At 43.1% G+C, this 14,899-nt stretch overlaps 1 protein-coding gene across 2 annotated transcripts; it reads right to left on the bottom strand.

Annotated features, from left to right (window-relative positions):
• Positions 1-3,003: 3,003 nt before the first annotated feature.
• On the bottom strand, positions 3,004-10,184 carry RGS4 (regulator of G protein signaling 4). Of its 2 annotated transcripts, XM_045876807.3 has the most exons (5): positions 10,011-10,179; positions 6,835-6,939; positions 6,463-6,524; positions 5,718-5,884; positions 3,004-5,294 (listed from the first exon to the last, which is right to left on the bottom strand). In XM_045876807.3, the coding sequence occupies exons 1-5, from the start codon at positions 10,052-10,054 to the stop codon at positions 5,055-5,057; spliced, it is 618 nt and encodes a 205-aa protein (XP_045732763.2). In that variant the 5' UTR covers positions 10,055-10,179; the 3' UTR covers positions 3,004-5,054. The 2 variants fall into 2 exon arrangements, with proteins under 2 accessions (XP_045732763.2, XP_045732764.2); XM_045876808.3 differs by lacking the exon at positions 5,718-5,884 and having other exon boundaries at positions 5,088-5,294; positions 10,011-10,184.
• Between the last annotated feature and the right edge of the window lie 4,715 nt (positions 10,185-14,899).

Raw genomic sequence — 14,899 nt, 5'->3', positions numbered from 1 at the left:
CGGGGCAGCAGCAGGATGCTCTGCGGTGGGAGCCACCCAGATGCCAGCATGGGTGACTGTTTGGCAGTCTGTCCTTCCTCACAACATGCATCTTATTTCTGTTTCTTCTGCTTGATATGTCATGGTCCTTCCTTTCATATTTTCTATCCCTTCTGGTGTTCCATTTCTTTCTCGTTTCATCTTTTTACCTCTTCTCTCCCTTCTACTTCCAGTTCTTCCTGTTAGGCTCCCCTCACTTGCTGTGAGTCCTTCTTCCTTCTCCTCCCTTTTCCCCTTCTACTCGACTAGAGTAATTAAACGTGTTTACTCAGGAGGCAGATTTCTGGGTTTGACCCTTGCCCTGCCACTTCTTTGATATATGATTTTGGGTAAATTTCTGAGCTTGCCTGTGTCACATTTTCTCCACTCATAATGGAAAGCCACTAATCACATCTCCCTCAGAGTTTAGGTCTAAGGGTTAGATGAGATCATGGAAAGCATTCAGCATAGACTTGATGATTAAAAAGCCTGCCATAGATGTAAGATCCTACTATTAACTTTTAGTTTTCCTTTGGAAACCCAGTTCTCTCTCCAGGCATTGCTGACCTCCACTGATGTGCTTCAGAAATTCAGTAGACCCTGGCCTGAGCTCGGTCATTATCACTTGGTATGCAAAGTCTTAAACATTGGATGCTATCTCTAGGTAAACCCTTCCTCAGTCACCTCACTCAACTTTGCCTCTATTCTATACCTCAAAAAGGTCAAAACCCAGTATTTTCCTTTCTCATGTCATTTCTCTGTGACATCTAGAAAGCAATGCATATTAACACCACCGTTTTTAATGATGAACAATTTAGTGGCCATCATGCAGTCTAATGGCCTAAGCAAACTCATGTCTTGAATTCAGTCTCTGAATTCAGTGAATGGAGCCTTTTTTTTTTTCTTTTTTTTTTTTACTATGCTTTTGAGTCTTGGCAGCCACATGAGCCAATTTATCTGGCTGGCTTGCTCAATTTTTTTTGTCTGTCCACAGTGGGCCTAGGCTGATGGATAGTGAGTTTTCCCTGGAAATTGCTCTTTTTAACTTTTCTTTCTTCTTTCCTCCTTCTATCATCTCATTTCTAACTCTAAACACTTAAGCACTATTAACATGGAGTGCCGGGACACAGCCTGGCACACCACGGGTCGTGCAGTTTCTACAAAGTCAAGTTTTGTTTGCAAATTGGTATAATGTAAAGGAGTCCCCTTATCCATACCCTTGTGCCTGCCCCCACACAATAAAATGACAACCACATAGTTGAATGTTGAAGAGCATAGCCTCTGCATTTCTCAGGATAAGCAATGCTCTGCTGCAGTAACAAACAGCCTTGTAAATAGATGACTCAAATCAGCAATGATTTATTCCTTATTCACTTGATATTCTGAAGTGAGTCAAAGCATCCTTCATCCTGCTGCTACACAATCTGAAACATATAATCTCCATGGTTGTCATGGAAGGAGAAGAGAGAGAAGGAAATGCATTTGGCTCTATTCCTGACCATATAGGTTTGAAAGTGACACTCTGCTCCTCATCCATTGGTGTGTGGGTATTTGGTGAATGCTCAAGTCTCTGCCATCCTCTGGGGCAAAGATGATTCAGTTCAAATCCCAGCTTTGCTCCTTGATGGACGCTTGACCTTGACAAGTTTCTTAACTTCTCAGTTTCCTCATCCATAAAAATCAGCAGATGTTTTTCAGAGGCCATGCCCATGACTGGCATCTCTATCTCAAGGTTGGTGTGAGAATTAAATTTATTACATATATACAGAGCTTAGGACAATATCTAGCACATAACAAGCAATAATAAGTGTTTTTCAAAACATGGTCGTTGATCGCAGTCAGAAAGAGTTTGCACATATGTGTTATTTATTTCATGGCTGACCATCAAGAAGAAAGGATGGGCAAGGTGGAGATTGGAGACAAGCATACTGCTCAGAGTTGCTTGAATTCCTCTGTGATACTTGGAAGATGGTACTACATACGAGCAACAGCAGCCATGCACTCGTGGGGAGTCTGACACCCCCATGTGGGACAGGGGAAGGGCAGCCCTGTGTGTTTTGAAGGGGAGGTTGTAAAACTTCCCTCTAAATATTTCTGATGAATTTGGATTCCTTTGTGTATTTTTCTCAGGAGATGGTCCATAATTTTTGTCAGATCCCTAAAAGGATCACTTCCTCAAAATAGCTTGAAATCTATGGTCCTTAACACCCTGTAAGCTGACTCTCACAATGAGAAAGGTAGAATTCAGGAAATGGAGGTCTCATGGCATAACAGACCTTGTACCCATGACTGTGAATGGAAACATTCTATACCTCCTTTCTAGGGGACAGAATCTTTAAGGGGGTGGGAGGAGAAGGATTTTAAGCAGTTTGGACAGGAATCTGTCCCTCAGGTATCTACAGCTCCCATTCACCTTCTGAGTCTCCTCTGTTCCCACCTTCTCTCATCAGACAGATACTTGGAGACAGAGGGCAGCTCTGAAAGGCAAACTCTCTCTCTTGACCAGTTACTGAGGACCTTCAAGTAAACCACCAAGTCTGTTGAGCGAAGTCTCTGGAGCCACGACTGCCTCAGCTCTGTGATGAGAGGGAGTCAGAGCAGTGGCAGGAACAGAAAAATATACGACATTCATTTTCTGTTTCCTTCTCCAGAGTTAGCATGGGACAGATTGGATACTGGACATGAGCCATGTTCTGTATTGCCCTACACCCTGCTGTTTCTCATCACACATCTTTGTGGATCATTAATGTGTTTACAAGCAGATAGTTTCGTATGAAGCATTTATTTACCCTTATTATTAAGATGTGTGTGTTTCACTGGAAGCATCAGCTTTGAGGCTTTTCAAGCACATGATAAAATCAGGCATGCAAAGGGAAGGAGTATTCTGCCCACAGATCATGAGCAGATAAGCTCAGCATGTCAGATGGTGGTAAAATAAGAGGAAAATACAATTGAAAAACACACTTGAAAATTGTATTACATAAAATAATTTACTTCTCATTCAGAATGACCTTCTGGACCTCTTTGTAAGACAGTAGCCCATGAGCACAGGTACAATCTGAAAGTCGTGACAGTTGTAATAGGGCAAGATCAATAGAGTTACACGTTTGGATCCTGGAGTCAACTAGACACAAAACTGTGGACCTAGGTATAATAAAAGTGACATTGAGGAAGAACTCTGGGAACATGGAAAGTAAGACTGCCAGAGAGACAAGAAGGGCACAATGGAGAAAACCTACATCTTTAATACAGTGAGATTTGTATAGACATACTCCGGTGTTTTCATTCGGCAACCCAGTCTGTTGGCTTAAAAGCCACAAGGTGCTCACGCATGTAATTTATGCTGGAGGAATTGGTGCAATGTGCATGCATGAGTGTATGTGTGTGTGCACTTCAAAGGCTGTAGTTTTAGAAGAATGAGAAGAAAATTACTTCCTGGCCATTCATTAATAATTCAGGTGATATCCTGCACCTCCATTTATAAAACAATACAATAATAAAAACATTGTAGAAAACAACATCATAAATAACATAAATGAGAAATTTTCAAGTATTTCATGTGCCTTGAAAAGTTCCAAACAGTAGTTCTAACAATTGGTATCCTTTTTTTTTTCTTTTCTCTTTTTTTTTTTTTTTTTTTTTCCTTTCTTCTCTCATTTAGTCTCAGAGCCTGGAAAGAGATACCGACAGGCTCTGTTACCCTGATGTTTGGGGTGGAATGAACAAGGTCCTACTTTCAAAAGAGAAACTTATGAGGGCTTCTCAGTTTGCAAAAACATGTTTCTCCCTTATAAAGTGCACTCCTTCCTTCACTGCTGGTTTGTAAGGGGAGGCATATAGCCTGGAGCCATTACAGGGAAACAACCAACCAACCACACAGTGAAGTAAGGAGCCTCATCTGATGGCTGAAGTCCTCAGGAAAAAATAAAATGAGAAAAGCACCTTGATCAGGAGAGGAAAAAAGAGTAGAGGACAAGACTATTAACCTTGAAGTCCCATGCCCTCACTCAGCCAGTATTTTATAGCAGGTAGAGCTGGCGAGACCCTGCCTGCATGTCTTCATTTGGTTCAAGCATCTTCTCTCCTAACTCCCTTACCAACCCAGCTGCTGATAACCATGTACCAAGCACCTGGGCAGAGAAGGGGAGGCCAACAGCTTTGGGACTGAAAAGTGCCATCAGTAATAACCAGCCCAAGACAGAAATGTGTCAGCCAGGCATAAGATTCTTTATGGTATTTGCTCCTTAGAATACCATTCAACGTGGAGGCTGTCAGTGGTTGAACTATGCATAAAGTCCCTTGGATGCGTCTCCAACACCAACCTGTGGAGTTCTACAGAATCAACTTTCCACAGATTAGCATTCCTCTCTTGGCCTGCATGGCAACTGGTTCTGTTTGCCTGTTTGATTGCAGGATGAAAGACCAGGGATCAGAACATGCATGCAGGTATGTACACACACTCTAGGGATGAGCACCTAGGGTCTTTCCTGTCTATTCTTGCAGAAATATATATGTATATATACATATAGACACATATACATAGAATGTGTACTTATGTGTGTGTGTAAATATATGTGTGTATATACATATATTTATACACACACACATATATACGCATAATAGATCAACCTCATCTTAACATCTAGTGTTTAGAGAAAGTGCCAACAGAATACATGTGTTTGTGGATGTCACATGAAATGTACCAACCAACCAACCTGAGGTCAAGCCGTTGGGAGGAGAGAACTGCAACAGTCTTTGGGAAGTCACCCTTATAAAACCATTCTTTGGATACTTGCTCATGTGGACCCTAAGGAATTCTGGGAAAGCTGGACTGGAATGAGGTCCTGCCCTAATGAACACCTGAACACCAAAACTAGATCTACTTCTTACACGGGAGTGACTCACACATGGCAGGCAGCATGAACACTAAGCTACAATGTGGATAAAGCCCTGGTGCTTAATACAGATCAATATTTGGCCTCAGGGGTTCCAGGCATAGAGTCTTGGCATCTCGGCCCCCCAGCACCCTGTGGGAATCAGGCACACTGGGGGACCAGGGAGGGACAGTCTGCAGAACTCTTGGCTCCTTTCTGCTTCTCTGACCCAGCGCTGGAAGAGTTGGCCAAGTCAAGATAGAATCGAGACTTGAGGAAGCGGCGGTATGAATCCTTTTCCATCAGGTTGAAAATCCTCTTCTGGGCCTCATCAAAGCAGGTTATCGTGGGCTCTAGCATGTTCCGGCTTGTCTCCTCTCTGGTGCAGGAATCCAGGTTTACCTGCAGGTTAAAGGCCAAGATGTATTAGACACATTGCCCTGTTGAGGATGCGAGGCCGCATGCTTTGTGGTGAGTAATCCGTGTGCACCCTCCATACCTCAGAAATGAAAAGAACATTTAGCTCCACCCCAGCACATGTGAGAGAGTATACAAGGCTCATCTGCTTCTGGGTGGGCAGGGCAATATCTTTGTTCTTTCTCATGAATCGGGAAGATTTATCAAAAAACTCATTAAGGGAGATCATCTAAGTCATCTGGATGAAAGAGCTTTCTTAACTGATTGATTTGGGGTTGAGGAGATTATAATGACCTCCTCCACTGTTAGATCTTTTTCCTTAACTCAGATGATCTAAAGATTCACACCGAATACCACTTGCAGGAAATTTCACTAAGATCCAGAGAGTTCTCTGCCATGAAGACCTACCTCTTTGGTTGCCTGGACTGAGATGAATTCATTATAGATCTTTTTGGCCTTGGGACTTAGTTTAGAGGGGGATTTGATTTTCTTGTACTCTTCGCAGCTAATCCAGAAGTCGATGTTCTCCTCACTGTATTCAGACTTCAAGAAAGCTTTGAAAGCTGCCAGACCACCTGTGATGAAGGAAAAAGAGCCACCCTCGTCATCACACTGGCAGGCCTCTTGGGACAGTGTATTTCAGAGAAAGCCAAGGTTCTTGAGAGAATAAAGCATGTGTTAAAACATCCTCCTCTCTCCCCCACTTTCTGGGGGTCACTTGGGGTCAGGTGACTGTAATCTCTTTGACATCTATTGGATCCCAGTTATACGTAGTGTTTCTCGCTCAAGGTTTGAAGTCTCAGTGTTTCTAAAATACGCATGCAGCCACCAATTACCAAAGTAAGTTTGAGAAAGAAAAACTAAGGCTGATTCTGCAAAAAGTCTTCATATTTGGAACTTTTTCCCTCTACCTTTTTCCCATGTGGTGAGAGAGATGGTTTTCCACATGGTTTCCATAAGAACTTCTCATTGTCTATCACAAAGCTCAAAGGCATGGTAAAATTTTAAACAGACTGGTTCTCCTGAGTCTGGAAGTCAGAAGAAACCCAATTCTGTCTGCATTTCCTATTAGATCAAATATACTGTGAGATAACTTGTCTATCTAGAGAGCTTTTGTCCTCATCCTAGTGGGGAAGAAAGCCGTCAGACTTACATTCATGGCTAATCAGGTTTTCCAGTGATTCAGCCCATTTTTTGACTTCCTCTTGGCTCACCCTAGAGACATTATAGAGAGAAAGAATAACTTGAATGCCATGATACAAACTTAGGGCAAGAAATTTAAGATCCTGAAAAACATGCAGATATTTTCTTTCCCATTCTTATGATGAGACCTATTATTGATTAAGGCAGTCTTTCCATTTATGCATGGACATTTCAAATGCAAGTACAGTCTTCATGAAAATGGACTCCATTTTGATCCAAATCTAGCTTAACTAGGAACACAACTTCCTTTTCTCCTCATAGAACATCCCTGACATTAAACAGTTACTACTCAATGGGTCTTCACTGAGGCCTTTTCTCTTACCTCTGACAAACCACCACTTTGTCCCTCTTGCTGTGGGAAGAATTATGTTCACAGGAATCAGACTTCTGCAGCAGGAAACCTAGCCGATGCTTCATATCTTTTGCACTGCACAGAAGAAGAACAAGAATAATGCTAATTAGGTCTTTTTTTTTTTTTTAAGATTTTATTTATTTATTTGACACAGAGAGACACAGCGAGAGAGGGAATACAAGCAGGGGGAATGGGAGAGGGAGAAGCAGGCTTCCCGCGGAGCAGGAAGCCCGATGCGGGGCTCGATCCCAGGACCCTGGGACCATGACCGGAGCCGAAGGCAGACGCTTAACGACTGAGCCACCCAGGCACCCCTAATTAGGTCTTTTAAAAGATACCGTAGTGGCAGAGCTCAAAGAGTCCATTACTAGTAAGGGGCAGGGGGAGTTTATTTAGGAAATGGGAGTTGAAGTTGGCGTGAACTCTCAGGAACAGGAGATTCCACTTCTGGGTCTGCCTGTGACTTGCTAGGAACCCCGGGGCCAGAGTCACAGCCCGGCCTCCTCTGTCTGCAACAGAATTCGGACCCTCAGTCGGCTTTAGGAGCCTCTTCTGAAAGCCTGTCATTTTGACCGATGGAACGCTTTGGTGTTTTTAAAAGAAACACAGTGAAAATGTGACTGCTCTTTGGGTCATTTGTGGGAATGGAAGAGCAAGCCCTAACTGCGGAACGTGGCGCCTTTCTGTTGCACGCCACCTTCTGGATGGCCGTTGCTGTTTCCACCTGCCTCCTTGCAGGCAGAGGGCCCTACAGAAGCACCGTGGTGCAGGAGAGGGCTGTGCGGTCCCAGCCTCGCATGAGGTGGTGCCAAGCGATGCACGTTATGGGATATTCACAGAGGTGGGTATGCAGCTCCAGCAGAGGGAAGTAGAGGGGGTGGCAAAGGCAAATGCTCTGGCCAACACCTGAGCAACTTCAGGCTTGCTTCTAGAGAAATCTCTTGCAGCTGCTGCTACTGCTTTCCTGTTTAAGATCTACACTACAAGAGCATTTACACTATAAAGGGCACCCGAGAAGATAGAGAAGCAGGCAAGAGTCATCACTGGAGCTAGCGACTGTTTAATTAGAGCAGAGCTTCCAGGTTACTGGCACTGTTTAACAGGTAGCTAGGGGACAGCTGGGTGCGTGACTTACTCAGAAAGAAGGACATTTTAATAAGTTTTTAAGCTCAACTTTCTCTTTGTTAATTACTCTTTTGTTTGTATCTCTTTTATTATAAAAGCCAAGAAATGGTTTTAAAAGATAAATGTCACTTTAGAAGAAATGAATGACTAGATATTCCTCCTGAGAGGGAGAAAAATAAAGTCACAAGGATAAAAAGACACTTTAGGACGGCTCCTGATATATCAGTGGCTTATCTACACGCCTTTCTCCAGAAAGCTTGAATTCCATTATGTTCTTGGACTGCCCCTAAAATGGTATTTTCTCTTCCTCACAAGACTGACTTCCCCTCTCTGGGCTTCTCCAACTGGTCAGGGGATGCAAAACCCTCCTTAATGATAGCAAGATATGATCATGAAGGCTCAAGTGATTCTAAGATACAAATATATAATGATTCTGTCAAAAGAGAACTCACTTCACATTTCCATGTGCCCGGTGAGGCTGAGATCTAAGTTACTGACCAATGCAAGTCATTTCGTAAAGAGTTGGAAGTATGCTAAGCAAGTATGTTACATTTGTCCTTAAAATGCAATGCAACCTTAAAAATAAAAACCAGCATGACTTCAGAGGTCACTGGAGTCTGGAAGCTGGATTTGATCTTCACTCGGTCACTCACTGCCTATGTGACCTTGAGCAGTTCATGCCCTTCTGCAGCCTCAGGCATTGATGCTAGGGTGAAGTGTCAAAATAGCTGATTTGCAGTTGACCAGTGAGGAGAGGGAAGAGCTGTTGACCTTGCTGATATACAGGTTACTTCCCCAGTTTAGCTTCTTAGCTCCTTGGGCAGACTAGTACAACCTTTCATCTGTCTCCCCAAATACTTACCAGAGCATAACTCTTTCCTGACACTCCTGTATTTTGTGTGGTTAATTTTATATATGAGTTAACCGAAGCTTGGAGTAATTTGCTCCCTTCAGCTCAGGATAGTAATGGTGGAGGTCAGGGGAACTTACTCCATAGGTATTCCCTGCCAGACAGACCCTCCTGCTTCATTTTAAAGCAGCCAAGAAAGCACATTTAATAAAGAATATTCTTTCACACTCCTGAATGACAGAATATTGTAAAGGTAAACTTCTAAGAAGTGCACAGAAGACTGTGCTTTCTGGGATATTTCTAAATTGAAATTTAAGATGATTTTTATTTGCAGGGAAGCAAGGGGGTGGTACACCCACAGACTGACTTTCTACCTTTAACTGTAAGATTAAATAATATAATATGCACTAGTTTTGTATTTTTCTTCAGCTGGCTAATATATAAGCAGTCTCTGAAAGCATTTATTTATACCTTTTTTTTTTTTAGGCCAAAAGCATATGAGGAGCTATGAAGTAGCTTCACCTTTTTTTTTTTTTTTTTTAATCAAGAGACAGTACATCAACAAAACAATGTCTGCAGGATGAGATCTTCTACAGAACCCTTAACTGAATTGCTAGGATCAATACTTCTCAACCACCACTCATAAGGGGGTGGGGTCTAGTATTGGAACTCACACTGTATTGTCACACTTGCTTATAAGAACATAGACAGTAGAAGATACTGCACCACCACACAGAAAGCACAGTGCCTGTGATGTAGTCAAACCTCATTCTGGGGTGTCTTCCCCTAAACCACCCATCGGAAAGCTCAGAGCCATGATTCCACAGACCCCAGTGATGCTCAAATAACAACAGCAATCACAGACCACTGTATTTGGTCCGAAAACTCCTATCACTTCTTAATTCGAACTAGCTCGGTGAGAAGATCGGAACAGTCTTCAAAACCGAGATCATATAAAACAACACATAGGTGCCAAAACTGGGGGGGGCGGGGGGGGCACACTTCTTCAGTGACAATTTCTAGCTGGTCTTAGAGGAGAGCTAGCAAGTTGAGGCCCTCCTGACCACACCGTTTCTAATTCCAAAGAACTAGGTTAGCAAATAGTATACGTAAGTAACTAAGAAAGTCCGTCTGAAAGTGTAACGCGGTGAGTGGCTGAAAATAATCTTACCTCCTCAAGCAAGAAGCCGGCAGACCTGCAAGTCCTTTGCACATCTTGTTCGGTGTGGGATTCGCAAGCTGGGGAGGAAATGCGGCAGCAGGAGCTGTGGCTTCTGTTTTGAGCGCACTTGGCCTTTTCTCCGGGAGGATGCTGTCAGACTCCTCGGAGCTGCTACGGAGCTGCAGGGGTCTCTTTTATAGCTCAGCGGCGGCCGCCCGGCCAATCAGACGGCAGCTATGAAACCGCCGCCCCTCAGCCGCCCGGCCAATCAGACGGCAATTCTGAAACCGCCGCCCCGCAGCCGCCCGGCCAATCAGACGGCAACTCTGAAACCGCCGCCCCGCAGCCGCCCGGCCAATCAGACGGCAGCTATGAAACCGCCGCCCCGCAGCAGCCCGCCCCCCTGGCGGCGGGAGTTACGCGGGGAGGTACTGACGCATCACCGTGCAAAGTGAACAGCCTGAGAAACCTCTTGCGAAGTAGGTGAACACAAAAGAAAGATAAGCTCCCTGTCTCTACCGATGTCGGTCTAGGGTTTCGAATTTCTAGAAAAGGGGTGGGGGAGGGGAGAGAGAGTTTCAAATGTTAAGAAATATAGCTTTATTCGTTCTTCTGTAAAAACAATGTCAAGACAAGTTGCCTCTTGGAAGGAAAGGAGCCCCCAGGAGTTTGTGGGCTCATTTTGGGACTGAGTCTCAATGCGCTTCCTTTGTTGCATTAGAAACAGCGTATCCCACCTGGTCCAAGATCTCATCCTCACTATTTCCAGAGGGGATTTGGCAGGATCGCAGTTTCCAGGTCGCGATTTGCCGAAGTCGCCTTTTGGGTTGTCACATTCGCGCACGGGTGTGGGGTGTGGAGAGGAATGGCTGGATAGCAGACGCTTACATGCCTGGCGGCACAGAAAATTAGCCTAGGGAAAGTGGATTAGCCACATCTGTAATCAGCCTGACTGTGAAATACTTTTCTGGAAATCTTACAAGAACAGAATTCAGCCTAGCACAGTCTCGCTCATATATGCATGCCTCCTGCCAAAAGCCACAAAACAGTAGTTGAGGACCAGAGGAAGGAGTAAATGAACAAATATAGAGACCCTTTCTTATTCGTAAATGGACTTATATCTTATTGTGTCTTATGGAATTCAGGTCTTCAAACTGGTACATCACAATATTGGAGAGAGAGAGAGAGAGAGAGAGGAAGAAGGAGGAGAAGAAGAAGAAAATAGGTAATTTGTGTGTGTATTACCAGGCTTCAGAGTGAACATAAGAATATTTGATCCTACAGGTGCTTCTGAACACCTGGACAGTTAGTATCTTTTGTACACATATGAGAGACTGAATGCCTCAAAGAACCATGCAGGTGTTTTCATCTTGTAGTCGTGGCTCCAGTAACCACACCAGAGTTACAGAGGGGTCTTATCCATGCAGGAAAGCTGTGCGTGGAAAGAGGGAATGAATTGCTATGTCAGACCCAAACAGCTTTCATTTTTTAAGTAGATAGTTTCCTGATCATAGGATATAGTGAACTGTACTTTACATATAAGAAGCAGGGGCATCAAATGGTTTAGATGGAGAAGACAAAAAATAGATGGGTTCCAGTGAGATGCAAAGGTACCCGAGAATATAGAAAGGGAAGTGATAAAGAGCAATGTGCCTACCACACACACGACATTAGACGTCCCACACTGCCCACCCTGCTACCTGGGTCCATGGCCAGCAGAGCAAGGAGATGGCAGAGAAATAGAAAAGGATGGCAGGACCATAATCTCTAGAAGATGTGTTTAAATTATAGGAAAAATTCTCTGGCTTTCTCCAAGGCAGATAGGAAAAAATTAGATTAGCTACTGGACAACTTTTCCTTGAGCTTGAACATGGAACAAATACATTTCTTTGTGAAGCTGACAGCTGTCCTTGGTTGTGTTGGGTAAGGGGACATGGTGCAAGGCAAATTGGCAGGGCCATCAGACCCAAGGAAGGTAGGGAGATGGACCCATCAGAATTGGCATCAAAAAGGAGAGAATAATTAAAAGGGATAGACCAGGGCCTTCTTTGTTTACCTAGGCACCCAAGAGAGTGATCAGTCAAATAATTTGATTTTAGGAACATGAATGGAGACCCAATAAGAACTTTATACCTTGGGCCTGGGTCAAAGAGAAGCATGATTCGTCATAAGTTAAATACAAATAGTGCCGATGGATAAGCTGAATGGGATTCAAGATAATCTAGGCTAACACCTTCATTTTACCAAGAAGGAAAAAGAGAGGAAAAGTGACTTGCCAAGGTCACGGCTTCTTACTGATAGAGCTGGTTTCTTGAAACTAGGTGATGTGGATTTTCTACATGCTGTCATCGTATTATTAAACTGTCGTATCAAATGAGATAAACTATGTAAACAGAGATATTTCTAAAATGTAAAGTGCTAGGCAAATATTGTTTATTGTTAAACTATATACTGTAGATAACAAAATGCAATATTAATTTTAGGCATTTCATTCAAGGAGACTCTGCCTGATTTTCTCTTGCTCCGTGACAGCAAGGAACCACATCGCTCTGGCTCTCTATTAAAACCAGGTCTTTTTAACTTTGTGATTACCTATTCATCTGTCAAGGCATTTCATATTCATTCACTTCTTTAATCACAATTTCTTAATTTCTTAAGAGTTTTAATACTTCAGAGAATGTTTGGGAAAGCTTTATGTAAGTTAACTTATTTTACACTACGGGACTGGGTTGTGTTTGAGGAGGCGAAGACGGGTACATCATGATACCTTGACAATTTTCCACCCTCTTTCTCTGACATACACAAAGGCTTTTGTTCTGTTATTCTGTGATTTGTCATTCCTGGATGATTCTTGTGAGGTGGAATAGCTTCATTCTCAAAAGACCTACTTTTTATTTATTCGTTGATTTAAGACCTGTCTTTTGAGCACCTACTCTGTGACAGGTTCTGTCTGAAGAACAGCAGTGAGTGTGCATAAGTAGGCAAGTCCCCACCCAAGTGGAGTTTCCACCCAGGTAGAAGGAGTCAGAAAATAAACATGTAATTCCAGATTGTAACCCATTCCATGAAGAAAATAAGCAAGTGATGTGACAGAAAGAAACTGGATGGCAAAGGGCTCATTTAGCCAACATGGTCAGAAAGGCCTCTTTGAAGAGGTGGGATCTGCAGTGAGATGTGATTGGTGAGAGGAAATGAGCAATGAGCTATGCCTAGAAAACAGTTGCCCAAACAGAGGTTAAGAGCAAGCAAGAATGTTCTTTATCTAAATTGGGAGTGAGAAAAAGGGGACTAGCATGGCCAGAAAACTGAGAACAAGGGGACAGTAGCGTGATACAGAGGTAGAAGGGTAAAGGCCAGATCTTGCAAGGACTTGGTCTAGACACTGGACCTTCTTGGCATGCAATAAAAATCCACTCAAGGGATCAAAGGAGATGACAGGCATGAGCTGGTCACTCTGGCTTTTGTGGAAGTATGGATTGAGGGAAGAACATGGGAACAGGTAGACCAATGAGAAGAATGAGCACTTTAAACCCTAACTCGTGAGTTCAAAATGGATATTTACTTTACGAATATTTATTAAATATTATGTGCTAGACATTTCATTAAGCTCTAGTAACCTAAATATGAATCAGGAATGGACTGTGCTTTTCAGAAGCTCATACTTTCATGGGGAAGACCCAGATTGAGTGCCATTATTATAAACTTGTTTATACAAAACTCCAGGAAAGCACAGAGGATACAGATAAATGCAACCTTGAAAATTTGGAGTCATTTAACAAAGGACATTAAAGGAAGAATAGAGACTTAATAGGTATATATATAAAAAAGAGAAGAGCATTACAATAGAGGACACAAGAAAAACAGCTAATTTTATTGGACACTAATTGTGCAGGATGCTGTTTTAAGCTCTGTATATCAGTAACTCATGTATTTCTCACAATTCATCATGAAAGAAGGCCCTACAGTGGTCCCATTTTACAGATGAGACATAGAGGGTTTGAGTAACTTATCTGAGGTTATGTATCTACTAGGTGGTGGTGACAGGAGGTCAGCTCAGACAGTCCAGGGTCTCTGTTATTAATCTCTATGCTACCAGGGCCATGAAGGATGAAAGAAAGTGTACCATTTAGAGACCACAGAGATGTATATGTGACCATGGCTCTGGGGCAGAGGGAGAGAGAAATGAAGCTAGATGGACACTCTGAGACCCGAAGGGTGTTTCTTTTCACACTGAAGACCAGATTTCACTCTGTAGTTGTTGGGGGGCTGGGCAGGGTATTGAAGCAAATCATAGTAGTGTTCTAGAAGTAGAACTTGGGAAGCATTGTTGGGGAATAGTAAGAGGGTGGCAGAAAGTTTGGAGGATATCCCAGTAGTCCTGAGGATATCCCAATAGTCCATGTGAAAGACGATGATGATAAAAAACACTACTGTCCAAGGTTGATATAAGCATCAAAGGAGATAGTATGTGGAAAAGTGCTCCTTAAACTATAAATGCTTAGCATCTGGAAGGCATTGTTGGCCCAAACACTATAAACATTGTTTCCACCGAGGGACATTAAAACCACACAGGATGTGAGCTGTGTGTGGTCCCCAGGTAAGTTTCTAATTTCCCCACCCTTAGCTCAGGGAGAACAAGAGAAAACATTGCTCAAGCTCTTCTGGGATCTGAAACAAAGAAATAAGCTATTGTGGCAGGCACCGGATTCTTCTCCCCAGTATTAAAAAGGGGCCCCTCTCCCAACGAGGGCAGGATGCAGGCCGAGGCTCAGCCTTAGTCAACATTCACACCATCTCAGATCACAATTTCCTCTCAGCAGTTAGAACCACAGCCCCCCACCCCCAAATTAATAGTTCATTACAATGTCCAGGACGTCAGTGAGAGTTCAAGTTATCGA

This window comes from Mirounga angustirostris, unplaced genomic scaffold, assembly GCF_029215605.1.
Source record: "Mirounga angustirostris isolate CCGP_5_RB_7025 unplaced genomic scaffold, mMirAng1.0.hap1 SCAF_6, whole genome shotgun sequence".
In the NCBI taxonomy this organism is placed as follows: Eukaryota; Metazoa; Chordata; class Mammalia; order Carnivora; family Phocidae; genus Mirounga; species Mirounga angustirostris.
Note: the sequence above shows the minus strand (reverse complement) of the source record. Positions and strands in the feature narration are given on the sequence as shown.

What these genes read in the sequence shown, in the direction of transcription:
- RGS4 (XM_045876807.3), bottom strand. Translation starts at nt 10,054, where the DNA reads ATGTGCAAAGGACTTGCAGGTCTGCCGGCTTCTTGCTTGAGGAG. An exon ending in CCGGCTTCTTGCTTGAGGAG is followed by an intron (nt 6,940 to 10,010) that starts GTAAGATTATTT and finishes TCTTCTGTGCAG; the next exon opens with TGCAAAAGATATGAAGCATC. An exon ending in CAGTCCAGGCAACCAAAGAG is followed by an intron (nt 5,295 to 5,717) that starts GTAGGTCTTCAT and finishes TTTAACCTGCAG; the next exon opens with GTAAACCTGGATTCCTGCAC.